General features: G+C 38.9%; 1 protein-coding gene across 2 annotated transcripts in view; it reads right to left on the bottom strand.

Moving 5' to 3' along the window:
* The window catches only part of FHL5 (four and a half LIM domains 5), a 30,847-nt gene extending 9,721 nt beyond the window's left edge, over positions 1 to 21,126 (bottom strand). Inside the window, exons 1-3 of one of the 2 annotated variants that reach the window (XM_009275396.2) lie at positions 20,952 to 21,126; positions 3,846 to 4,027; positions 1,432 to 1,606 (exon numbers count right to left, since the gene is read on the bottom strand). In XM_009275396.2, the coding sequence (XP_009273671.1) occupies positions 1,432 to 1,606; positions 3,846 to 4,004 (334 nt within the window). In that variant the 5' untranslated portion in view covers positions 4,005 to 4,027; positions 20,952 to 21,126. Of the gene's footprint in view, positions 1 to 1,431; positions 1,607 to 3,845; positions 4,028 to 7,126; positions 7,355 to 20,951 lie in introns of those variants that run through there. The other variant, XM_019471054.1, reaches the window with a different exon arrangement.
* Positions 21,127 to 25,882: the final 4,756 nt, after the last annotated feature.

Here is a 25,882-nt window from a genome sequence, read left to right as displayed (position 1 = left end):
AGAAGGCTCCGGGGAGACCTTATAGCAGCCTTCCAGTACCTGAAGGGGGCCTGCAAGAAAGCTGGAGAGGGACTTTTTCCAAGGGCATGTAGTGATACAACAAGGGGTAATGGTTTTAAACTGAAAGAGAGATTTAGATTAGATGTAAGGAAGAAATTCTTCACTATGAAGGTGGTGAGGCTGGACCAGGGTGGTGAGGCACTGGACCAGGTTGCCCAGCAAAGTTGTGGTTGCCCCCTCCCTGGAAGTGTTCAAGGCCAGGTTGGATGGTGCTTTGAGCAACCTGGTCTAGTTCCACACTAGTGGAAAGTGTCCCTGCCCGTGGCAGGGGGATTGGAACCAGATGATCTTTAAGGTCCCTTCCAACCCAAACGGTTCTATGATTCTATGATTCTATAATTCTATGATTCTGTGAAAGCTACAGGTTGAACCACAACATCAGTAACCTAGTATTTATACTAAGACAATATTTCAGCACAGTCCAGACCTTAGTGTTTGGCATTAAAATCTACTGGAAAATAAAATTCCTATGTCACTGCCAAATTTACTGATTTCCTTGACCAAAGGTTCCCAAACTAGTAGTCATGAGGCCATGGCAGATAGTTTGCAGCTGGTATTTGGAGTTATACACATGATCTGTAAAAAGGGTCAAGCATTGAGAGTAGTTCACTGTTCCAAAAGTTAGGGACCCACTTTCCTAAGCAAGCTGCTTCGTTTTGCCACATACGGTGGTGTGGTTTCTCTGAGATGCCTCTGAAGAGGCAGCTTTTAGACAATCTCTCTGTTGTATGAGCTTTACTGGTGTGGTAGCAATGAAAAGCCTACAGGATGTCCTGAACAGACATGCTCAAAAGCTGAGAAGCAGTTTAGTGGAAAGTGCAGAATTTTCAAGGTTGCTAATGGCAGGAAGAAAACCTATTGTAAACACAAATGTACTTGTATTCTTTTTAGTAAAAATGCGGAAAATTATTTGGACACAGAATATCATGTTTTGACAATTTTAACAAAAAATATTTCTGAGTGAAAGAAATGGTATAAAGAACATCAGCTCAAGGTCTGGTCAATGTGACAGACAAAAATGCAGATGTCTAATCTGGCACTCCTGCTAACGATAGCTCTGTTTGTCTACCTACACTCACAGCGGGATATGCTTCCTAAGAACTGCAACAGAATCAAGGACGCAACATGAACACATTTTACCCTCTCTTGAACTCTGATATTATTTATAAGGATTCATAAGCCCTGTCAGTGCTAGACCAGAGGTATCTGCCTGCCCTCTCTGGACTGCTGGGAGGGTACTATACACAAAGGAGAAGTAGTCACCTGAAAGCTGTTCTAAAAGTCAAGGACCTTGTAGCTCAATTATTCAAGGATGTGGTTATAATTAAAAATGCAGTTCCATTTTTCACCGAAGGGTCCCTGTTGTCTTACCAGGCATAATGGTCTTCTGGCAGTGGAAACATTTAGATGAATACTCATCAGAGTAGCATTCAGTACACAACAAGAGCTCATCCTTGGCAGCAAACGGTTTCTCCACCAGCGAGTGACTGCATTTGGCGCACTTGAAGCATCCCTCATGCCAGTGGCGGCCTTTGTAGGCCAGATCCTTGGAGAAAGTAAGTCCATGTTAATGAAGACATTTCTTTACAGTGTTTTTATCTCTCAGCTCCTCCCAGAAATAAAGTGAAAAATGGAGATCATTGCCATGGGGACTTGAAGAGATGACACATGTCTCTGGCAGGAGGTGTGCTCAGAGGTGATGCAAGTACTCAATGTCACTGTGTCAGGGTATTTTGTAGATCTCTTGCAGAGGCTATTAGGAACTGCTTTGGCACAGGCAATAGTTCTTCCTTATGTAACATCAGAGATATGTTTTTATTGGAAGAACCATTTTATATTTTACAGTTGGCCTTCAAGGGGAAACAAGCAATCAACATTTTTAATGTGCACAGGCCACCTGACAAGAAGTGCATTCTCTACAGACTTTGAAATGAACTTCATGTATTTTTTAATGTTACTACCTTTTCTTCCAGCTGACACTACGTAACACAAAAGAGAGATCATATTATTGAAGAAAACAAGCAATTAAAATCTCATTGAGGACAAAATGATTCTTAGGAAGATTATTAAAAAAACATTGCTTTTGTTTACACCTAATATAACTCTTCCTAAAAACTTGGCAGAAAAATGTTTGTTTAAGACTCAGCAGGCTTAGGGGTTGAAAAAGCTAACAGTATACGTATGAGACCTCCACTAAGAATTCAAAGAAAGCAAACAGCAGATTTTATTTTTCCAAGGTTAAAAAAAACAAGGGAAAAATGCACCACCAAAAAACCTCCCACCTTAAAAAATAAACTAGACCCTTCCAGGTCTCCTTTATAAGAAGCAGAAAAGGACACAAATCCAATCTCATTTTTCTCCTTTGTCAGATCCCTACCCTAAGTGCTGAGTGCTTACCACTTTCATTTGTGTTAGTTAGCACTCTGAACCTTTTAGAAAATAGGCTATCGCCCCAGAGCAGCCTGAGGCAAAGGCTGGGTAAGAAGGAGAGGAAGAGAGCCAAGCTCTAGCACCTTGGCAGAGGTAGAACAACCAGCTGTAGATCTCTGTGGGCTACTTTTCTAGCTGAATCTGGCCCATTGCACTCCTTTCTTGTTACTCCTGCTTTTTTCTCCCAGTTTTTCCTTCCACTCAGTCCAAAGACATGACCTTTTGTTAATGATCTTTGACATCGGTAGTCCTGCCACTTACTTAATTTTCAATTTTAAAAGTGGAATTAGTGAGCTCAGAGCACATGTTTTCTGGGTGACCCTGACTGGAGCTACGTGTACAAGTTTGCTGTTGAAAAATGCTGATGAGAGTTTGAGAAGAGTCTTCATCCAAGTCAGCAATTTCCTTGGATGATTCCTTTACAGTACCGAGCTGTACTCAGACAATGTGCTTTGAAAACCACGAAGTGCTTTGGCTGGAGAGGCCTCCTGGGAGGCCTATTTTAATAACTTTCTGACCTTCTATTTCAAAAGAACATAGGCAAAGCGAGCATGGGGAGAAGGTGAGCACTACATATTGAACTCGGCAAAACAAAGGCATTTTGACAGGTTTTATCTGAACTTAAAATTCAAAGTCAAGTGTACAGGCTGTAAATTGAAGTATGGTGTACTGGAAACCCTGCGAAAGACCACAGAGGAACTCATATTATTAATTAATATTCTAAAAAAGGGGAGAGGTGAAAAGAAAGCCAAGCCCAGAAACACTGCCACTAACATGCCATCTATGAGATGAGCAAGGTAAGCATGGAAATAAGTTAAACTTAAAATATATTTCATTTCCAAAAGACAGAGGGAATAATATACGAATTATAAACATGGTTTCTTTTCAGCTTGACATCTGCATGTCAAGATTTTACCTACAGTAAAGGTAATTTATCGAATACTCAAAATACTTTTTTCAATGGACATGTCTCAGAAATGCCAAAGTTTCATTCAGCCTGATCTACTGAATTACACCAGCACCCTACTATCACTCAAGCACTGTGCAGTCTCTGCAGCAAGTGAGTGACTGGAGGTAAAGCATGGAGTCCAGTTGTGGTCCACACATACACCACAGCATCGACATATGTTTGAGGTATATGTATGTGCAGATTTCCTAATCTTTGGCCCCGGAGCTTTCCTATTCTGGGAAAATAGCGCTGTTTCTCTCTGCTGTGTGTGGATGTACAACAGCTATGCTTAGGTCTCTTCACCAGCACAGGGATATGCAGAGGGTCGGATACAGAATCTGACATTAAAGACATGGGATTTGTGTGTAATTTAGCAAAGAACAAGAAGTGAAAGCTAAATCTTTACCTTGGAATCACACTCAATAGGTCGCTTGCACTCTTCACAGGGGTTGGCAAACAGGCTGTCATAACATGTAACACAATAAGCGTTTTCTTCTCTTAATGCATACTTCCTTCCACAAAGAGACTGCAGGCAGTAATGACAGTCTGTGTGATTGCTGGTCATTCTGGTGGGGTTCTCCACGTGATCTGTAAAGATGGCAAAATCATGTAATTCAGTGGATGACTGTTTGCTTGCCCAAATAATAAATAATGCTGCTTTACCTGTGAAAGTTAGGACAGGCGTTTCTTGGCCGTTTGCAGTGCCTTGCATTTCTAATGCTGGGTTGTTCCATAATATAATGGTAGTCTTTAACAACATATACTGTGTATTGTGTTACCTACATAATGGGCAGCAAGAAGGCTGCTTCAGCTTAATCTAATGGTACTTACACTGATAGGTCAGGTACCTGAAAATGAAGCCGTCTTCACATTCTCTGCGTACAACTATTGACATTATGAGCATTATGTACTGGATTGTGAGGCATGGTTTATCCAGACATCAGGGAATGGAGATAGAAGCTATAGTTCAAGAATTAAACCAACTGCAGAGTTAAAAGGCCAAAGAGAAGTGGCAAGCACTTTGTAGCGTGTTCCTGGCTTTCTTTTGCCATTCCTGTTTTTCTGCTCATTCCTTCCTTTTCAAAATACCCCCACATCTACCTGACTGAACAGAAGGAAGACAAGGAACTCCAAGCTATATGGCTGGTTTTGCATAATCCCAGCTGTGCTGCTAGCATTTGGTAGCAATGTAAGGTGACACAAATACTCCTGGATAGTGAAAGAGCAAAATAGAAAGAGAAATAAACTAAATCATAACTCAAACAAAATCATAACTCAAAGTAAGTTTCCCTTGTTGTTATTGGAAAAGATTGTCTTTTCTTACATATTTCTGTATTGCCAGGTTCCACGTTGGCAGTGCCAGAAGACTGTCAGATAGATTATATTTCTGTGCCAGACAAGTGCAGAAAATACCACAAACCTATTGAGAGCCAATTGTACGAGTTTCCCATCCTTCAGTTTTTCAGGCTAAAGAGGCTTGGATAAGCATCCAAACCTCAGCTGCTTATAGGTCTGCAGTGCTGAACGTTTTAAGGAATGTGGAGATGAAAACATATTTCAGTCTTCTCGTTGCTGGTTGGATCATCAGCACTTTGCTAAAATTGGGTCTTGATTCCTGGGAATGAAGGAAGAAGAATCCAGAAAGTTCCCAGTGAAGCAAACCCAGAAACATCTGCTGGACTCATTGGATTGCACTCTTCATTAAACTCGTTGAGTGTTGCTGCAGTCAGTGCCAGCAATCATAAATTTTACAGGATTTGAGAACAACCAGGGAAGGTCTCCTAAAATGTTTACATATCAGTAACTTTTGGCAGCTGAAATCTTTGTGCTTTGAATAACAGTGCAAATTAGTTTATCTTTACCAGAGGCAAAGCCTGAGAGTAAGGAAGAGAAGCATATGAAGACCAAGATTCGAGGGAGTACTTGCCATCACAGACCTTACATCTAGTCCATTTAGAATTACTTCCTCATACTGGTTTTCATACACTCACTGCCTGTCTTATACCCATGGTTCAGTTTTAAAAAGGCATTTCATCTTTTTCTGCTGTGAGATGTAATCAAATATGATTGTTTGAACTGTGAGAAAGAACAGTTACTGCAGGTCTCCACTGGCACCAATGCATAAGGTCAGGCATTTATTAATCTATTCCTGGAGGGATAGTAGTAAGACAGTGAAAAGAGAGAGGCTATAATGCTTATCCCAGACCAAAAGTAATGACTTGATCGTTTGGCACAGGCTATGGAAAACTTGTTCTTGTAAATTGAAAATCTTTTGAGTTGAATTGATTTTCTGTATTTCTGACTGCCCTAAATCTTCGTGCTAGCCAAGACAGGGTGTAGTAAGGAACTCAAATAATCTGTAAGATCAGTGGGAAACATGCTTGCTTAAGAGTATTACAGATGTGTTTTATGTGATATCCTTGGAATAATAGCATAACAGGGCTTGAATCTGGACTTCCATTTCCTTAAGATCAGAGATTTGAATGTGAAAAGAATGAAACCATGTATATGAGAAAATTACATCCATCAGCTTGTACATTTACACAACATGACATAAAACCAGACACAGCGCAGTAATTCAGTGCACGATAACTACATAGTCATCACCAGAATCAAGGTTAAGTTTTGTTCATTTTCTATGTTGGGGAAGCAGTATAAAATGGTGGCTAGGGAGACAATCAAGGAATGTTTGTGGTTAATTGGGCTCCATATTCAAGGTCATAGACCAGGCTTGAAACCGGGTTTCAGAGGAATTTTTATTCCTTTTTTTTTGTGGGAGTTAGAGTTATGAACTGCCTCTGAGGATAACCCTGAGTAGACTACCTTTCTGATTTCTTCCCTGCTGAATCAGTACCCCAGCTTCCTAACACAGTTTCATCCCAGCCTAAAAGCGGCAACAGGAAAATCCTAACAGGGAATGCATGAAGAGCTTATGTGTTACTTATAGTGCTTTTTGTTGTACAAAGCTCACCAACAAATAGCTTCAAATATCTGCAGATACAGCTCTGTTTTTTCATTCTAATGAATGGCGATACATTTTTAAGTTACTGAAAACTCTGCATACCCAACAATTTTCTTCAAAAAGTGGTTTTCTTTTTTTTTTTTTCTTTCTTCCCAGGAAGCCAATCAGTTACTGGTTACTGAAAACTCTGCATACCCAACAATTTTCTTCAAAAAGTGGTTTTCTTTTTTCTTTTTTTTTTTCTTTTTTTTTTTTTTTTTTTTCTTCCCAGGAAGCCAATTTGTTCCAGGAAGCCTGGGTTATACACACATGCAAGACCTGCTATTGTAATACTCCAGAACTTCTGAATTTGTAATGTAGTTATCCTCCTAAAAAACTATATGGATATGGGAACAAAGTCCCATTACTTGTGTTTTACAGATGACAGTGGTTGTCTGAGAACATTGAAAGACTACACCCAAGATCAGAGTCAAAGCCTGGGGGTGTCCTTGAGCTGCTCCTCTACTAAAGTGCTCAAGTCACCCAAGGCTTTGTTTCAGAAAATGTCTTCAGGGTTTGACCATGATGATATAAAACCATATTTGGGAATGAAGCAGCGATGGTATGAAAAAGAATGATGATTTTTGCAAACCTCTTGGCAAAGGTCTGGGTAACCTTTGTGAACTACTTTTACCATCAGGCAATGCAACAAAAAAAGTGAATCTCATCTCCCTAGCACCACTTACCCTTGCTCCAATAAATAAGTAATGGTACGAGCACCACGTAGTTAAGTAGAATGTTTTTCTTGTGCTTTGATCCTAATCTCTAGAGAAATATCTTTGCTTTAAGTTTGCTGGAAGCTAGACTTCGTGTTTTGAAGGTCAGTTAAGAAATCTCAGGAGGTCTGATGCTATTCACTCTCATGGAATGAAACGCTGACTCCAGCATTCCAGCTGCTAACTCGTGTCCTAGGCACAGGGAAAGACTGCAATGTCTTCATTCCTTGGGAAAAGAGGATTTTGTTATCTAAATTGGAACAAAGCTAAATACCATTGATTTTTATGTATCTAGTAGGCATGGATACCTGATACCATTTGTAGTGTTAGAATATTCCAAGGGGGAGCAGAGAGATGTTGCCAAAGATGCGAGGATATTGCAACTGGAGTCCCTGAGGTCAGATTTGAGAATGCAGCAGTCTCATGCTATGAATTATAAAGCAGATGAAAATAAAACAACGGAGCTGGCTAGTCTGCCCACTGTTCCAGCAGATTAAGGTAGAATTTAGCTACGACAAATTAGGAGGGGGACTTTCTGTAGAGCCAAATGTTTTCCTATAAGATGCAGAGCACTAGAAGACTTCCAGTGAAGAAAGCCATAAGAAAATGGTTGTGAAGTTGTGAAACCTGATAAATGTGGAACCATCAGGAAAGGAATGCTTGTTTTCTCACTGGAACTAAAAAGCACAGCCACAATGTTAAGGTGTCTCTTCATAATTTATCTTGATATTTTCTATAAATGTATGTTAATTTCCCTTAGGTTATATAAATATAAAAAGCCCAGAAACATTAATCCTACTTAGGTGGGAATTAATATACATAGGCACGTAGGTATATACATACATGTAAAAATATTGTACCTTTTTCTTTTGCTTTACGGCAATTCTAATGGACTATTTCCTGATCTAAATAAGCCTGCCATTGAACTGCATCATCTTTCTCCTTAAGAACGTATAATGAACGTAACAAGGCTCTCTATTAGGGAGGCATAAAGAAAGAAAAATGATGGCAAAATAAATCATTGCAACAACACTGAAGGATAAGAAAAATAAATTGATCTATTATGAAGGGGACACCCCTGCAAGCTGTCCCAGACACTTGTTTATTTTCAGTTAAGTACTTTTTTTTATCTTGGAACACAGTTTTGCACGAATTTGCTGATTTCATTTTCCCTATTTTTTTTTTTTTTGTGAGAGCTGCTGAACTCAATATCATTATTTTATAAATAAAAGTTTCTAACAAGGTTCTACAAGGAAATTTTTCCTCATTTCAGAGATCACATTTTCTTGATTTCTCTGGATGCCTGCTACCCCCCAGAAATCTGTTATTTTGTTATTGTGACTAGACCTAATAAAAGCCCTGACCCCTCAAGAAAAATGAACTCACAAGACAGTTAAACGTATGCTGTATTTTCAAAACACTGGCAATACCCTCGCTTTGTCTCTTCCCTACCTTAGAGTAACTGCAATTTTCCCAGTGATTGATACCTTTAATTTACACTTGAGTGTTTAAGGATACTAGAATTTTTGCTCTTCTAAAAATGGTTAGAGAAGCAATAGGAACTCAGGGCATATATTACAGATCAAGTCAAAACAAGCACCTACAGGAAAGTAGAGACACAGGTGTTAACTTTGAACAAGCTGTTTTATCTCCATGGCACAGCACAGTAATACAAAGTCAGGTCCTGGGAGTATCTGAGTGGGTGCAGAGCTCTCGCTGATGAAGTTCTGCTTTAAGCAGCCAGGATAGATGCCAACCAGGACTGTGCTGTAAGAATACGACTGTATGGCTTCAAGGTCCACAAGTGACACGGTTTTGGTGGACCCTCTAGGCAAAGCAGCTCATTTAGAGGCTGATCTGGTAACTGTACTGCACTGCATTGTACCATGTTTACACACCCCACGACCACGAGCAAAAAGGGCAAGAGCTCTGGCTTAACTAGGGGATCGAGCATCCCAGGAATTCTGTTTCGCCTTAATTGGTATTGCTGTCTGCTTTGTTTACACCATGTAAACTCAGACATTGTTGTAGTCATCTAAATTCTTCCTTTATCCCAGGACAGCAAAATTTGCTACTTACCTAACCTTCAAATTAGGACAAATTAGAGCAGTGAAAGTACCTCAACTAAGTGTTCACAGTGGTGCAGACATACAGAAATGCCTTTGCAGAAGAGACCTGACTAGCCTATGTCCCTCAAACTCTCTTTACCAGCTACAGAGTGGGTGCAATAGCCTAGCCCCATTGCCTCTACGGCAAGCTAGATATTTCCTTTAATTCAGCCACAGAACTTTCACCAGCAGCATCCAGCTTGTCCAATAGAACTTGTACTTGCTACTGAGGTCAGCCTGAGTAATTTAGTTGGCAAAATTCAAATTAATGGCTCTGTATGCATCTCTCCTAATGGACATTCGTCCTCTATCGTGTGCCTTGCTAGAAAAGCTCAAGAATTACCACCACAGTAAACCCACTGTACAGAGAAATTAGAGGTCAGAAATAAGCATGCCAAATGTAGTAGCTGGAAGCTATTTTTTTGGAAAAGGCAGACAGAAAAGTTGCTAACTGGCTACTGAATTAAACCTAGATTATTTGCTGGATTTTTTTGTTTTTTTTTTAACTAATCAACACATGAGAGTCAAGGACTGCAATTCATCATTTAATACAAGTACTACACTGGTGCCCAGAGATTCCAGTCCAGAATAACTGGCCCTATTATTCTGAACACAACAAGCTCGGCTGATCAGCAGTGTTGCTGGTCAGTAATGCAGCTCCATGTTTAAGTAGAGGCAAACTGTCAGTGGAGTGCTCGATATTGATTCAAGTCTCTCCTAAGCTATTACCCAGGAATGCAAAACCTTTTCATCTGCTCAGATTCCTGGGTGCTGTCAATACCTTCACCAGCAGCAGTATATGAAAAAAGTAGGGTTAATGCTATGGTTTAGACAATTTATCTTTCTGAAATCATTCTTACCCACATTTTTTTTACAAGTTTTCACATAGTAGGTACAGTCAAAATTTTCTCCTGTCTTCATTATGGAGCTCATTCCTTTCTGACTACTGTCAGATTTATAGAATCAAATGAAGCCATGAAATATTTCAACCATGTATTGGTGTACTTTTTCCTGTAAAAACCTGGCAGTATTCTCAGTCATACTCTATACATTCAACCATAAAACAGGTTAGAGAATTGCATCTCATACAAATGGGCCATGTGAAAAAGTATACCCAAATTAGCTGATGAGTTATATACTTAGAAGACGTTTAGACAGTTTTAAATTTATTAGCTTCAGCTGCCTGAGTTCCAAAAGCAAAGCAGCCATGAGCCTAAGGTGGGGATGAGAAATCATTAGTGAATCCTAGGTACAATGTTAAAGGCGACGATTTAAAGTAATGACATTAGTGGTGTACCCCAGGGGTTGACACTGGGACCAATACTGTTCAACATCTCCATTAATGACCTGGACAATGGGACAGAATGCACCCACAGCAAATTGGCAGATGACACAAAACTGGGAGGAGTGGCTGATACACCAGATGGGTGTGCTGTCATCCAGAGAGACCTCACCAGGAGAAGTGGGGTGAGAGGGGTCTCATGAAGTTCAACAAGGGGAGATGCAAAGTCCTGCCTCTGGGGAGGAATAACTGCAGGTATCAGCACATGCTGGGGGGCAACCAGATGGAAAGCAGCTTTGCAGAGAAGGACCTGGGGGTCCCAGTGGACATCAAGTTGAACACGAGCCAAGAACATGCCTTTGTGGTTAAGAAGGCCAACAGCATCCTGCAGGACATTAGGAAGAGCATTGCCAGCAGGTTGAGGGAGGTGATCCTTCCTCTCTACTCAGCACTGGTGAGACACATCCGGAGTGCTGGGTCCAGTTCTGGGCTCCCCAGTATAAGAGAGATATGAAACTACTGGAAAGAGTCCAGTAAAGGGCCACAAAGGTGACTAAGGGACTGGAGCACGTCTCCTATGAGGAAAGGCTGAGAGAGCTGGGACTGTTCAGTCTGGAGGAGACAAGTCTCAGAGAGGTTCTCATTAATGTGTACAAATACCTGAAGGGAGGCTATGAAGAAGAGGAAGCCATGCTCTTCTCAGCAGTGCTCACTGACAGGAGAAAATGCAATGGGCACAAACTGAGATACAAGGGATTCCGTTTAAACAGAAGAAAAAAACCTTTCACTGTGAGGGTGGTTGAACACTGGCACAGGTTGCCCAGAGAGGCTGTGTAGTCTCCATCCTTGGAGATATTCAAAACCTGACTGGACATAGGTCTGGGCAATCTGCTTTAGGTGATCCTGCTTAAGCAGGGGGTTGGGCTAGATGATCTCCACAGGTCCCATGACACCTCAACCATTCTGTGATTCTGTGATGGAGCACAGAAAGGCTTATCACTGCTGAATGATAAAAGAGGAAGGGTGAAAGAGTCCACAAAACCTCAGTATTCCCTTATGGGCATTTGAGCAGGAGTGGGGTCATTCTCATAACAACAAAACAGGTCTCCTGTAGATGACTTATTGTGAGTCCCCATCTAAGCCAGACATGCACGTAGTCTAAACACGTGAGAAATGCTATTGCTTTCAGCTGTAATATTTACATGCTTGAAACTGAATGCACGCTTTAGAGCTTTGCTGCCTATATCCTGGGAGCACAGATTTTGGAAGATATTTTCAAAGATAATAAAAAAGTGGGATTTAAAAAAATATATAAGCAATTAGGTTCTTCATTACAATTAATTTCAATATTTCCTGATATTTCAAGTTTGGTAAACATAGTCTCTAAATCCTTCTCAATTGAAATACGTTCAGTGGAATTGCATGACATTGGTTACAGAGGAAAGAGCAAAGGAAACTAGTGATTCTAGATAATTTCTTTCAAAGAAAAAAAAGTTTCAGTAGATTCAGCATTACCACAGGGAAGAATCACTTCCAACATTCTCAAGTCCCAGCCATGTGTGAAATTGAGACACATATTATTTTCTGTGCTGTCACTGAGTGTGAAACATGATCAACATGTCCTTTGTCAACCACCCTGATACTTAGATACGAGTACTGCCCAAAAGCTGGGCCTTTTCTGACGGAAAGGAGTTAGTGGCTTGTCTGCGGTATCTGGTTTACCACAGATAGTAGATAGTAAAGATAGTAAAGAAGATTTAATTTTTATTGTTGTAGGCTGGTGCAAGCCAAAGCTCCTTTTCCTCACTGATAATTTTAAATTTTAAGCTGGTGTTAATTGTTACAGACCAGGCTACAGAAGAGATGTGAAGGTCTGGATGCCTTCAATATTCTTGGCTATTTCGATGACTTGCCTCAGAAGGAAACGTAGACAGTGCTCCGCTCTGCTGCTCAGCCACTGCCCTGTACAGAGCAACGAGGAAGAGTCTGGGGCACTGACATCTACACTAAATATACTCCTTACCAGAACTCAGCGGGGAAAGCAGATCTAAAAATTATTTTGCGATGACTTAATGACTGTGCGAAGGAAAACTACTATAACTGTACATGTCTTTTTTTTCAGTTCAGCAAGCAAAAACATCCTAAGGAAGATGCAAGAAACCCTACAAAGGATGGCTAGGCAGCAACCTGCTCATTAATTTCCTAATCTCTTTTAGAGGATTAAATTCATGCTCTGAAACTTGAGCATTTATAAGCTTCCAAAACTAATATAAATTAAAAAAAAAAGTTATTGCATCAGGGTATTTTTGGAAGAAAAAGGAGTTTTGCACTAAGCTTGATCCAAAATGCTCTAACACTTTTATTTTTAAAATTTTGATGTATTTTAATCGAAAATATTTGTGAATAAAAAATACCCACTTCATGGAAAATGTCAGTTTGTTTTAGAAAAGTAGGATTCAAAAAAAGTGAAATTTGACTGAAAAATATTGGTCTAAAAATGGATCTTAAATTCTCAACAGAAAAAATTATAGTAAAAACTTAAATTTTATTTTTGATATAAAGTTAAACATTTCATTTGAAGAAGCAATTTTATAGCTAACTGTTTTATTCTAGGAAAAAAGATGTGAATCTGAGTTAGAGTGATCTCATTTTGAGAGATTTGGTAGCAAAAGGTCATTTATGTTGGATTACAGTTTTTTCAATTAAAATAGTGGGAATGTAGAGAATAACATATTATACTTGCACGGAAATATTAATGTATTTTCCTTCTATCAACCTACAACCCAGCAAGTATTAAATGACTTTGGAAGAGAAAAAGAAACATTAAATATTTGGGGCTGAACTGGTCAGGGTGAGAATTGATCACTGAGGTCACAGCTGATCTCTGGCAATGAATACAAAGTCTTCCCCACCACCCTTTCTGCCTGGCTTGTCCAGTCCCCTTTCCTGCCTCCACCCTCACCTACAATCCCCTAATCATTGAAAATACTTTAAAAAGTGCTTAAATAAAAAGAAAATTAAAGTTACAAATGAAGACGTGCTGAAGTCCTGATCTAGGCTTTTACCAGTGAGTTCATCCCCCGCGTGCAAATTAGAGCAGCACTTCCGAGTGATCTCTGCTGCAACGGCGTCTGCACATCTGGCTCCCGATTCCCCTCTACACAATGCACTAAAGTCAAGATGCTTGCACAGCTGAGCAGAAGTCCACCAAGGAAACAGCAGCACCTTAGCAATATACTAACACCACCGGGCAGGAACACATCTACCTGAAAATGAAACAAGCTTGCCTTCGGGACTGAAAGCTTTCCTGTGGAAAACAATAGCGATAGGAAATGATGCCTGTGATACAGCGGGGAGTGAAGTGCTCACAGGCTGTGAAACGAAACAGCCTTGCCACCAAAGAGGTAACAGAGCTTCGATAGGCAACGCTGATGCTGACTGCAATCTTTAAGATCTTAATAAAAAATAGGCCATTTCTTGTTTTTGCAGATGCATCAACTGCAGAGGCCGGATTTCCCCCACCTTTACATTTTATTTCGGGGACAGAAAGGTGGATGAAGAGTACTGTGTCTTGTGAGAAGGGGTACATCACATGAATTAAAATCTTTTTTTTTTAAAAAATAACTACAACTGACTACGCAGTACAACATTTTCTAGCTGGGTTCTTTAAAAGCCTGTGACCTACTTTAGAACCGCTTTAAGAAATAAAATGAGCAATAAGAAAAAGATAAGCAGCAGCAGCAGCAATGTTAGCAGCAAGCTAAAATTGGAAGGGATTTTCATTACCCTATTTAAAAAAAAAAAAAAAAAAAAAAAAGACCTCCTCCCCCAAACCCAAACATAAAACCCCCAAGTGGTAATAAAGTGTCTGCTGCAGCGGCACAGCCTTTTCCTTTTCTCTTCCAACTGCACTGTGACAACCTGACCTAGTTTTCTGAGGAAAAAAATAAACTGAGCTGCAGCACTTCCGTAATAAAAATATGACACCTTATAAAAATGAACGAAATCTAAAGATTTCTAATCTCAGCCCTGTTAAAAGATTGGCATGAGCTAGGTGGCATTACAGCTTAGGAAAAGCAAAGGCTACAAGGAGTATTGGTATGTAAGATCCCTACTTCAATTATCATTGTTCCCAGGTATTTAGATTTTTAGGCCCAATGAATGGCCAGTTTTGCTGCTTGCAGAGCTCCATCAGTCTTAACTGCCACCTTCTTACCAAACTTTTCACTGAAAAGAGAGATGACATGGTTCTGCAGACAAGCCTGGACTGCTTATTATGCCCACAGGAATTATAGTTTGTGAAGCCACTGCTGGGTACAGTCTAAGAAATGCTGGCAACTGCAAATGTAGCATATATACCCTCTCTTAAGATTATATGTGAGCTGTTTAGGGTGACCATGGCAGTCTCATTTTCGTGGAGAGGAACTCCATGATGTGCCTCCATGGACCTTCCCAAGGGAAAGCAGGCTTCAGGATGGGCAGTCCTAAGAGGCAGGAAGGAATGGGCAGAAACATTGAGTAGAGCCAATAACAGCCTGATCTCAAAGCAAGAACTACCTACACACTCTGGATTTTTACTGACAATTAACACAGTAGGCATTGCTACAAGACCTAGCAGTAATGATCCTCTGCAATTGCAATCTCTTTGGAATACAGGGATCCAATAATAACATAGTCCTATTAAAATACATATGCATATATTGCATCTGCAAGGTGGACAGACCACGAAAGGTCTAATCTGGTGGAGAAAACCTCAAAGATGTGGTACTCTTTGTACTCTACTGCTTTTACAGTAATGAATTGATTATACAATATAACTGAGACAGAGGGCGAGAAAGGTTTCCAGGAAAGCGCACAACAACTAATCAACATGAAAAAATGCGGTGGGTGTTCTTAAGCAGACTTACTTAACTTCCTTCTGTTTACCCCTAAGTGTTACATGAACTCCTGCTTTGTCTTCTTTTAGAACAGGACCCCAGGAACACTTGCATATGTATGTAAATTAATGCAGCTGAATAATTTCACTCAATTCATGGATGCCAGGTTAGGTGATTTAATATTTTCTGGATTAGGTTTTTAACTCTGCATGTTAGGGTTGGTGTCCTCATATCTATTGGGATGCGCTAGGCACAATTCACTGAAGAAGCCTCAACATCTGCACCAAGGTTGCAGTAACAAACTAGCACAATTTGGCTGGGTCTGCATTTCACTGAAGAAGTGGAATTATAGCAGGGTGATTTTTACCTTTTATTCTCTGCCCTGTATTTGTTTTAAACATACTGTAAAGCTGGAAAACCTTATTAGCTTAACTATGCAGGTGCATCAAGGGCAGGCTGCTGGTCTTTGGGCTGGAGGAAAAAAAAAAAGATAAAATATTCAGATAGACACAGTCTTTTATGACATGTCCTATATTCACTGTTGATAGTAAACCAGCACATTTCATTCCAACACAGCAAAAGGATATACGACTCACAATGTAAAAACTTAGTTCTAGAAGAGAGCTGACAACAGGACTTTTGAAGGCAGTGAACCCCTTTAGGAGTGGGGCTGATGGGAGAAAAGGCAGGAAGTGGAGGTCTTCTGGTTCGTCCTCTACCAGGGAGGAAAAATAATGGAGTGTTACTAGGACTGAGTGTAGAAAAAAATGTTGGGTTCAGGTTTTTTGTGGGTTTTTTTTTGTTTGCTTTTGTTTTCCTTTTCTTTAAACATGCGGCTTTGTGCATCGTCCATTAACCAGAAAAAAAATGTTAACTGAAGACCTCTTGAGTCTTGAGCAGTTGAGTAGATAATGTTCTGTCAAACAAGATAGAGTATATCATGGCATCGACTGTGTTTTAACTTCAATCCTCATGTCCTGTGAGCAGCAACATCAACCAGTCCTTAGAGACGCTCAGCCCTGGGTTCTGTTCATGTCCTGCCAGTGACCTTTGCCATGTACTTGAAATCTTTGTGCCTCTTCGTGCCTATATATGTTACTTGTTCTGCCTACTTAGGAGGTAAGGTCTGCTGAACAATTATGTGACTGGCTATCCTAACATTTCCCTTAAGCCTTAAAATCTCTGTGCCAGACATTAAACATGTTTCTTTCTATTTTAACATAGTCTATCTTCCTAAAAGTGGCTATGATTTAAAATTAGGCCCTGCAATGAGTAGACCATGGTATTCTGCCTTTCTTTATTATGATGTGAGGTTACTGACCCTTTCGTTAACTGCCCTGCTGGGATTTTTGTAATGTCCTGGCATGCAAAAAGGTCCTTTTTTTGTTTTTGGCACTATGACTTTCAGAGTGGATTTCTTTCTATGATTATAAACACACGCTATCTAAAAGCTGGTTCCAGTGTAGGATTGCCCTATTCTGATTGAAGGAAAATGAAGGCTAAAGTTTATCTGAACAGCCAAGACAGTCAACATTTGACTCAGACAAATAGAAATAATCAGTAAAGTCTTAGAATTCTGGAAGAAATTTGGTAAGAATGAAGAAATTCCTTTCTAACATTTCGGAACATTTTAAGAACATGCTATTTAACTCAAGGATATTGTGGAACAATGAGTCCACTGAAACCAGTAAAGTCTATTAAAGTGACGACGTGAAGCCTGACATGCAGCAATAGCAGAGCAACCATCTTTGCAAACCTAGGATGGAATTGACAGTTTTCAATAGGAGATGATGCTCAGAGTCCATAACTCTGACCAGCTGTGGGGGATAAGGTCAGTCTGAGGAGGAGGAGAGTGGTAAGCAGCAGCAGAAACTGCATTAAGAAACAAATACAGTCCAAGTCCTTTTTGCTAATTTATGTTAAATTTGGTAAATGTTTTCAGTAAAAAGTCTAAGCAAGTGATTGAGCAAATTAAGAATTCTGCTACTGTATTTAAAAAAACCCAAAATGTTTTGAGCTTTTAATTTGAAACGTTTCTCAACGCTCTTCAATTTTCAAGCACCAAACTAAACAAAGATTGACAATTAGAAGATCAGCTTGAAACAGTTTTTCCTCTAATCGTTTCCTTTTTTTTCATGCAAATAGAATCCCAGACTCACAGAACTCTAATTATGCCACAATTTGGCATGTTATAATACATGAATGAATCATGATGTGGCTGAATTTGAAACTCGAAGAGCTCACTTGAGGAAGACTGGGCTCCCGATAAATGGATTTACAGCCTAATACTGTTCTGGGCTTCTGATAAATAGAATTATAACCTAATACTCTGAAGTATTTTACAGCCTTCCTTTCAAAGGTTTCAGAATGCTTTTGTAACAACAATAATAAAGTAATCCTAAAACACAGTTGTGAGATTCTTGTCTACAGAAAAGGTTAACAAAGTAACTGACTTGCTTAAGGTCAGCAAGCAAACCTGGAGGAGTGGGAAGAAAAGAAGCCAGTCGCTACGCCTTTGCCATTAGATGGGTCTGCTCATCAGGCTGTATCCATGGCACTGGCCCGGGGTAGTTAAAAACACTGTATGAAGGTTGCCGCGTGGTCAACCTCCAGTGCTAGAGGTAGAAAGCACTTCTAAAATTAGCTGAAGCTATAAATGTTCCAGTTGTGGACTTTGCAATTGTCCTTAATTACTCTGAGGCTACCATTAATATTCTTATGCAAAATGTTCTGGGTGGAATTTTTCCAGTTTTGTGTCAAACCTCTTAGGGCTACAGCAGTTGAGAGAGTTTCTAATTATGAAGGATTTTCCAGTCAATTTGGGTTGTTTCCAGACAGTTTTGGATAACATGGGTTTAAACTCATTTTTTTCTCCCCAATGTAACAAACCCGGTTTACAGATGGGGAACTGAGGCACGGAACAACTTGCTGGAGGTCACTCTGGACTGGATTCTGGTTTCCTGCGTGTGCTCTGTCAACAACTACGCCATGTTCTGTCACTAGGTCGTTCTTTCTATCAGTTCTGCTATCTATGCGCACATTATAGGAAAATGAATATTTTTCTGAGTTATAAAGCATCCAAGTGTGAGGCCAGCAACAAACGAGGGCAGCCTGTTCAGATCCATTATATGCTGAGATGTGCAAGAATTTACCAGTCCTTATATATGGACCTAGAAAAATTCAAACTCAAAGACAACCATGGCTGAGAAGAAAAGTACCTACTAGCATGAATGAAGTACAATCAAAGAAAAGTCTTAGTCTGAGAAAGGGAAACAAGAAGGGATGATAGCTGATGTATACTGTACAATATCAGAGAAGAATGGGGATATTCACGAAAGCCAACCTAAGCCTACTGAGGCTAAGGAACAAGGCACTTTTTATAGTTAAAAGAGAGAGATAAATTCCTCTCCAGGGTGATTACCAGCAGAAACTCAAATTAGCCATCATTATAGAGGCAACCGAGGGAGATCAGTTAGCTTTTGTAACAGTCTTGTCCCTCAGCGTCTCTCTGCTGTAGAATTTTATTAACTTATTTTTAACACATCAGTTCAGTGTTTTTGGAGTAATTTTGCATATTTCTACAAAACCATCCTTATTTCATCCCTCTTACATTTTACAGGAAAATACAACTGTACGAAACGAGGAGTTCACAGCCTCCTTTCTCACTAGAGCTGCACGCCCTGTTCCCAGAAGAATGAATTCCACTGCAGGAGCGCAAGCGGAGCATCAGCAGCATTTTGCTATGCCAACTTCCAAGCTTGGGGCTCTAGAGATTTTAATAGAACAGTTGAACTGGAAATCATTAATTTTATGAGCATCCTAGAATTAGTCATAAGACATCATCTTACCCTTAACTGGCAGGGAAGCGTGCAGAAAAACTCAGGTCAGTTTTATTCCCCAGGTGATCTAAAAGCCTGAACGGCATCTGGAGCTTGTTTAATCGACAGGAGGGCCGCTCATTCGAACCGGGTCAGAATTTCACTCTCTGATTTTGGGCTTAACATTTGGAAGCACGCTGGTTAAGATTTTCACATTTCTTTCCGTCTGTCCATGGTTAGGCAATACTAAAAGTTTTTAACTTTTTTTGAGAAATAAAACTCAGATACGGAAAAAAATGAAGAATGCTGGGCTTATTGGTATATAGCCCACAGAACATATGCCTTACCAAGTCAACCAAAAATATACACTTCGTAAAATCTTACTGCCTGCGAATAACCTGGAGATACCATACGTCACAACTGATCAGGATCTCTTTCGAGCAGCTTTTGATTTCATTTTGCTCTAATCTTACAAGAAGGTTGGTATGTCATCTTCAGTCTCTACCAATTACACAACTTTGAAACAAAGTGACTTTTGTGACACTGCAATAAAATTACATGGCAAGACCATCAGCAATCTGTTATAACGTTAGTATATTAAATCCGTTACAGCCTGTTCTGCTAGAATACTCTAGAAATGTCAACTATCACACAAACGGAAGAAAAATGTGGGTGAAAATATTAACCACAAACAAAAAAAGGCATCTGAAACTTGTTTCCTAAATGTAAGAGATTTGGTGCCCAGCTCCAGAAATAAAACCAGATCTTTTGAAAACAGGGACAGTTAAAGAAAGATATTTTCAAACATTTATATTATTGAAATGGAAATTAAATTTGATAGTTTTGTCCAAATTTAATTGTAACCTCATTATCAAAAAGACTGCCGTTATGAAATCAGGTAGCAGTACAATTAATATACATAGACTTTAATTTAAGGACTATTTCCACAGATACCCATACTTCTTTTTTAATTCTGCAGTATAGGCACACATTTCCAGCACCATTTCAGTATAAAGTGGTATATCCTTTCAATACTACTCTTTTCTTTCAAATTCCAAACCAAAATTATGATCCTAAAAATGTGATAGCTAAAAGATAAAACAAAGTGTTGTATGGAGGGAGAATTTGGAGACGATACTTGATTTTGATGACAAGTCAAAAATATTGCTATAAACACCAGCTTGGAAACTGGTTTTACTTTGAAAAAAACCAAGAACAATCTGTGTTAGGTGTTAAAATTAGTTATGCTAGGAACAAGTGACTTACCTTATCAGAAAAGACACTATCTAGAAAGTTTTCTTGCAATAGCAAATAGCTATGGAAGCTTGCTAAGAGATAAAAATGGTGATTCAAATGTCACAGGAAAAAGCATGCACTTTTACTGTTAGCTTGTTCTTTGGAGTAAATAAAATTAATCCTCACCTCATTACAAAGGAAACCCCAAACAATCTTCCCGTAAATTAATGAGCGAGCCAATTAATAAAATGAAAACAATTGCATCCAAAAAAAGCGTGGCATTTCTTTTGGTACACAAAATAGAAAATTTTTGATACATGTGTAGAATTCTGCATCTAATTTAATTAGCAGTTGTGTGTCTGAAGAAAAAAGTTCCCGTTTACTTGCTCAAAATGTTAAATTAGGTACCTTGTATACTACCCCATTTAAACATTATCAAATAAAGGAATAATGGAAAAGAGCCTCAATACTCACATTTGGTTTTAAGCTGCTTCTCTTGATAACTTGTGCAGCAAAATAAAGGAAGAAATAATTATGTGCCTTCACAGAAACAAGCATTCATCGAGTCCAAAAGAAACAGAACACTTTGCCAGAGCTATTTGAGGGTCCCATCAGAATTTGGCTGGATGGAGGAAGGCTGAGGGTCAGTTTGTTTCCCTTAGACCTCATGACATGCAAATAGCTGGCTGCCTCACCACCAAATCAAATCATTCTTTGACATATTGTGTTTACAAATTGCAAATACATACCATGTAGGAGGTTCTTAAAGGAACATATTTCAGACAGTTGTCAAAAGGAAAAAGGCACTTCTCTTAAAAAACTAAAGAATCAAACCCCCCCAAAGCCCCAAACTGTTTAGTACAAGGAAAAAAGAAGAAAAAAGAAAAAGAAAAAAAAAAAGATGGATCATCATTCATTCCCAGATACACTTTGGTCCATGCATAATGAATCCAAAAGACCTCATCTGGGCTCGTAAATCAGAAAAGAAATAGAGAAGTCGTGATTACTAAAGTCTGACTGTTGTGTACAGGAAATAGGGGGCAGGGAGAAACACTTTTCCAATTTCAGAAAAGACTTTCGGGGACCCAGCAGAACTCCTCTGACATTACTACAGCAATTTCTGGACTGGAACAATTTGCCGCTCTTCTGGCAGGCAGAAGGTGTTCATACGGTGCGACCATCAGAGTGGCAGCAACGGCCTCCTCTAGGTTCTCCCTCGGTATTTCTCAGTTCTGGCCTTGTTTGGATCGCAGTCCTCTCTTTTACTTTTTGCTTGGACAGAACAGGGGCCAGCTGACTTTCACAGACAGTCTACTGCCTGCATGGAGCATAGAGAAATGCTTATACTTTGCGTAAGACTCTATGGAGACCTTTAACCAATCCCAGCTGAAAGTAAGGATACTGTGTCCATTTGAAAATGCAGGCTGAAGTTGAGCAGAGTGAAAAAAAGGATGGCTGCTTGTGGTATGAACCACAACTGACCTCCAGGCAGATTTTTCCACAACCGAGAGCCAATAGATCTGAATCATTTAGTATATAATGTCAAGTGGGTGGGAGCTGTTTTATATCACAGATAGAAGAAAGAAGGAAATGTTTAAATGGTTTAAAGATGTATTACGTTATCTGAAGACTTCAGTAAAATTGCCAAATCTGGTCATGTTCTGGAGGTTATCTGCGCCTAGGTAATATCTTGCAATTAAGACTGATCCTCTGATTAATATTGCCAAGAATTGACCTTCTCTGTTTGTGGCTGACTGGTTTATTAAACCTCTGCAGACACTTATTTTGTCATGTACTTAAACTAGATTGAACTCTTTTCTCATTTTTATATGAGCTATAAGCTTTATTTACACCATGCACTTTTCAAGCTTGCGATTTTTGCAGATTGAGAAGACAGAGGACAGGTTAGGTGTGAATTTGAGTCCAGAATGAGAATCATGAATAGCTTCCTCTTGCCTTTACTTCCAGAAAGAGAAAACTGAAAGTACAATTCTTAACCAACTACCTTCTGAAGTTCACAAATCAGAACAAGACAAAAGTATTACCCAAACAGATCCGTCAAAAGAGCTAATGACACTTAGAAATACTTCTAACGCAATACGTTCTTTCCGGAAAGGATGAGAAGTACAGACACCTCCTCCAGCATATCACTTTCCTTAAACTTCAAAGACTATCCTCAAATTTGTCTAACTGTAGGTAGAGATCGTAGCTATGTTAACAGAAGACGTGCCCAGAGAAGCATTTAAAACAATTGGGTTTTGCCAACAGGTGCAAATTGAGTATAACTGAAGAGGTCAACAAAAATTCTGCTGCTTCTTCAGAGTATCAGCTAGGTGATGTCTCCTACAGCTCTCACATCTCTTCCTGAACTCCCTGAAAGAGAGAGCAGCTTATTTCATCTGACCCCAGACATGACCTGTCTTGACCTAGCTTCCTCTTCATATTGAAGATTTGGGAAATTCATCAATCAAATGCTGTTTCTCTTTAAACTACTCAAGTTGCTCTTCTGAATTCAGATTATTATTTTTTTAATTAATTAAAAAAAAGTCATTCCTTAACAATTCCTTAAATAAATAAATAAATAACTTGTTTTCCTGAGAAAACATCTTTGGCACTTACTGAATATGTTCTGTTATTTGGGTCAGCAGAGAAAGGAATTCTGCTCTCACAAGTATCCGGTTTACACAAAAGCTTCAGCTAATTACCATTTTCTATGTTTAAAGTACAATCATAATTCAAAAAGTTTGAGTAGCACATATTTGGAGGCTCAAAAAGCACTCAAGGGAAAAATCACTACATGCCTGGTTCTATATTCCTCCCTAGGCATCCACTTCTGGCCCTTGCTGGAGACACAATACTGGGCTACGCAGACCTTTGGTCTGACCCAGTACAGTCACTCTTGTGTCTTCTGCAAGAGTACTAAACTTATTAAAAAAAAAAAAAAAACCAAAATGTAGAAATTTCCATTTTCCTAGCCTATGGAAAATGTAACTGTTACTTATTAGAAGAAATTATTAGAAAAATTCAAGGAGCAACCACTGCATGAGTAGCCTACTCATGAGCCTACACAGAGAACAGAAGTACTGTAGTTTTATCTGAACAAGCCATAAGATGGATTCATGCAGACAACAAATCCCAGTACTATTACTTAGAAACTTAGAAAGGTTTGGTTTTTTTTTTTAAGAAGCTGTGAAACAAGAGAATTGGAAAGAAGGCTGCAAATTCTAACAGAGCAACAGTTTGCGTATTTCCAGCAGACCTGCAAATAACCAGCTACAAAAGTCACATTTTGCCACTTAAAAACAGGGAAAGGAAAGGCTGTTGCTGAGAAAGGTATTATTCTACCTATGGCTAATGCACCCATTCCAATTTGCTGAGAGTGGCAGCAAATGGGCTACGAGATGCATGTTTATAAATAGTTGTGTATATATACATATATGCATATGTATATATACATATGTATATATGTATATATGTGCATATGTATACACATCAGCTTTACGAGTCTATAAAAATATAATGGTGGTGTTTAAATACCGTAGGTGAAGGGCAATGAGAGGCTGACACTAAATGCTTAAAACCAATGTAAAAGCGTCAATTTGTATACTTTGTATTGCCTTTCATTTTCCTAGATATTCCAAAGGGCAGTTTTGTTTTGTGAACTGAACCTCTGATTTCTAAGACAAGATTACTCTTCCTCCTGCATACATTCCTCCTAGGGAGAGGAAAAATCTCATGAATTAGCAAAATATTCAGGAAATTGTGAATATTCCTTTTCTTTCTCTTTCAAAATACTTCTATATCATAAACTAAAGACTGATTTTCCACATCTAAGAGACAACAAAAATATCTGGGAAGGTTTTCCAACCTATGTCTCCTTGAATTCTGTTAGTAGCCAGAAGGTATCTCTGAATTGTAGTGCTTCCCTTGTATCTATTTCAAAGAATATATTTTTTTAATCATCCTTATAACATTGGCTACAATATAGCAAGTCTAACACATGATATAGTAAATTTTATAAGAAGTTCATTATTATTCCAGCATAAAACAGTATCAAACAAAAATACAGGGACACTCAGAATGGCATGTTAAGTTAAATGGCGCATGTTACCAATTGCTGGTTGAAAGCTGCAAGTTGCAAGATGATCAACCATTGGCTAAGTCAACAGAATGCATTTTAAATACTTCATTTAATGTTATTAAAATAATTTCGTATTTGCATACAGAATGTCATATGGCATATTATTTACAAAATAGTTCAATATCATATAAAATTGTCTACATTCAGTATAGGAGCGGAATAATTATTCTGGCTAAACAACAAGAAATCAAACCTATTCCCTGTATGCAAACTCTATTTCTTAAACAAAGTTAAACAGCCTGAATATTTTTCATCTCTTACTCCTCATTGTCCTTTATTGTCAGCTATGATGGCCTTCAGCCAAGGAAAGAGAAACAACTACCTTTGCTTCTGCCTTACAACTGGCAAACTGTTTTGCCTTACAGTTGGTAAAAGATCAGCATTGATGTGAACATTGTTAAACGTTACTGCCTTTTATATATGTATAAAATTCAATTTTTTACCTTACCAAAATTAACTTAACCTTGGTTAATCTGTTACTGAGCTTCCATAGTTGGCCTCTTCAACCTTCATCTGTTGCTATTTCAGGCTTGGGAATATTTATGATCCAGCTTATAGAATACGTGAACTGCTGGAAAACAGAAATACTTGAACAGAGTAGGGCTTGCACAGAATTTTTTTTCTTTCAGCATCAAAGAATTTTGGCAAGAACGGGTGAATGACATTTTTAGTGAAAAGAACTCTATTACTTGTCTTATTGCTCAAAACTGATTGTAAGCAAAAACATGAAATTACACATATGAAATCAATGGGCATTACTGAAGTAATACAACTAAAATATTTCTGGTTTGAAAATTATCTTATCTTAAAAATAAGTTAGAAGTATATTTGACATACAAGAATTATGTCATTAATAGTGGCAGAACTCTATTTTACACATTTTTCCACTTTCCTGAAGACATGCAGTACTGCTCCTGTAAAAATAAGGCTGGTAAAAAACATGAGGGAAACACTTTAGCCAGTATTTCGGTCTATAAAGTTTATGTAGAAAGATCATAAACTAAATTCTTTTCAAGAAACTCAGGATAAACAGAATACCACAAGTTCTCTCAAGGAGCTGACAGAATGCAAGCGAGTGCTTCTAACTGCTATGGGAACTGGACTAAGAACTCAACAAGTCCACCGAATGAACATACAGCACGTAAAACACGGCAGGCGTAACAGTATTCATCCACTCCCAAAATGCCAGTGCAAAAGGGTATCACCTCCTCTGTCCGAATTACAAGTTTTAAATGAATTGTTATTACGGACATTAACAGAACAC

The sequence above is a fragment of the Aptenodytes forsteri genome, unplaced genomic scaffold, assembly GCF_000699145.1.
Source record: "Aptenodytes forsteri isolate BGI_AS27 unplaced genomic scaffold, ASM69914v1 Scaffold384, whole genome shotgun sequence".
Taxonomy (NCBI): domain Eukaryota; kingdom Metazoa; phylum Chordata; class Aves; order Sphenisciformes; family Spheniscidae; genus Aptenodytes; species Aptenodytes forsteri.
This window is presented reverse-complemented; position numbering and strand designations above follow the sequence as displayed.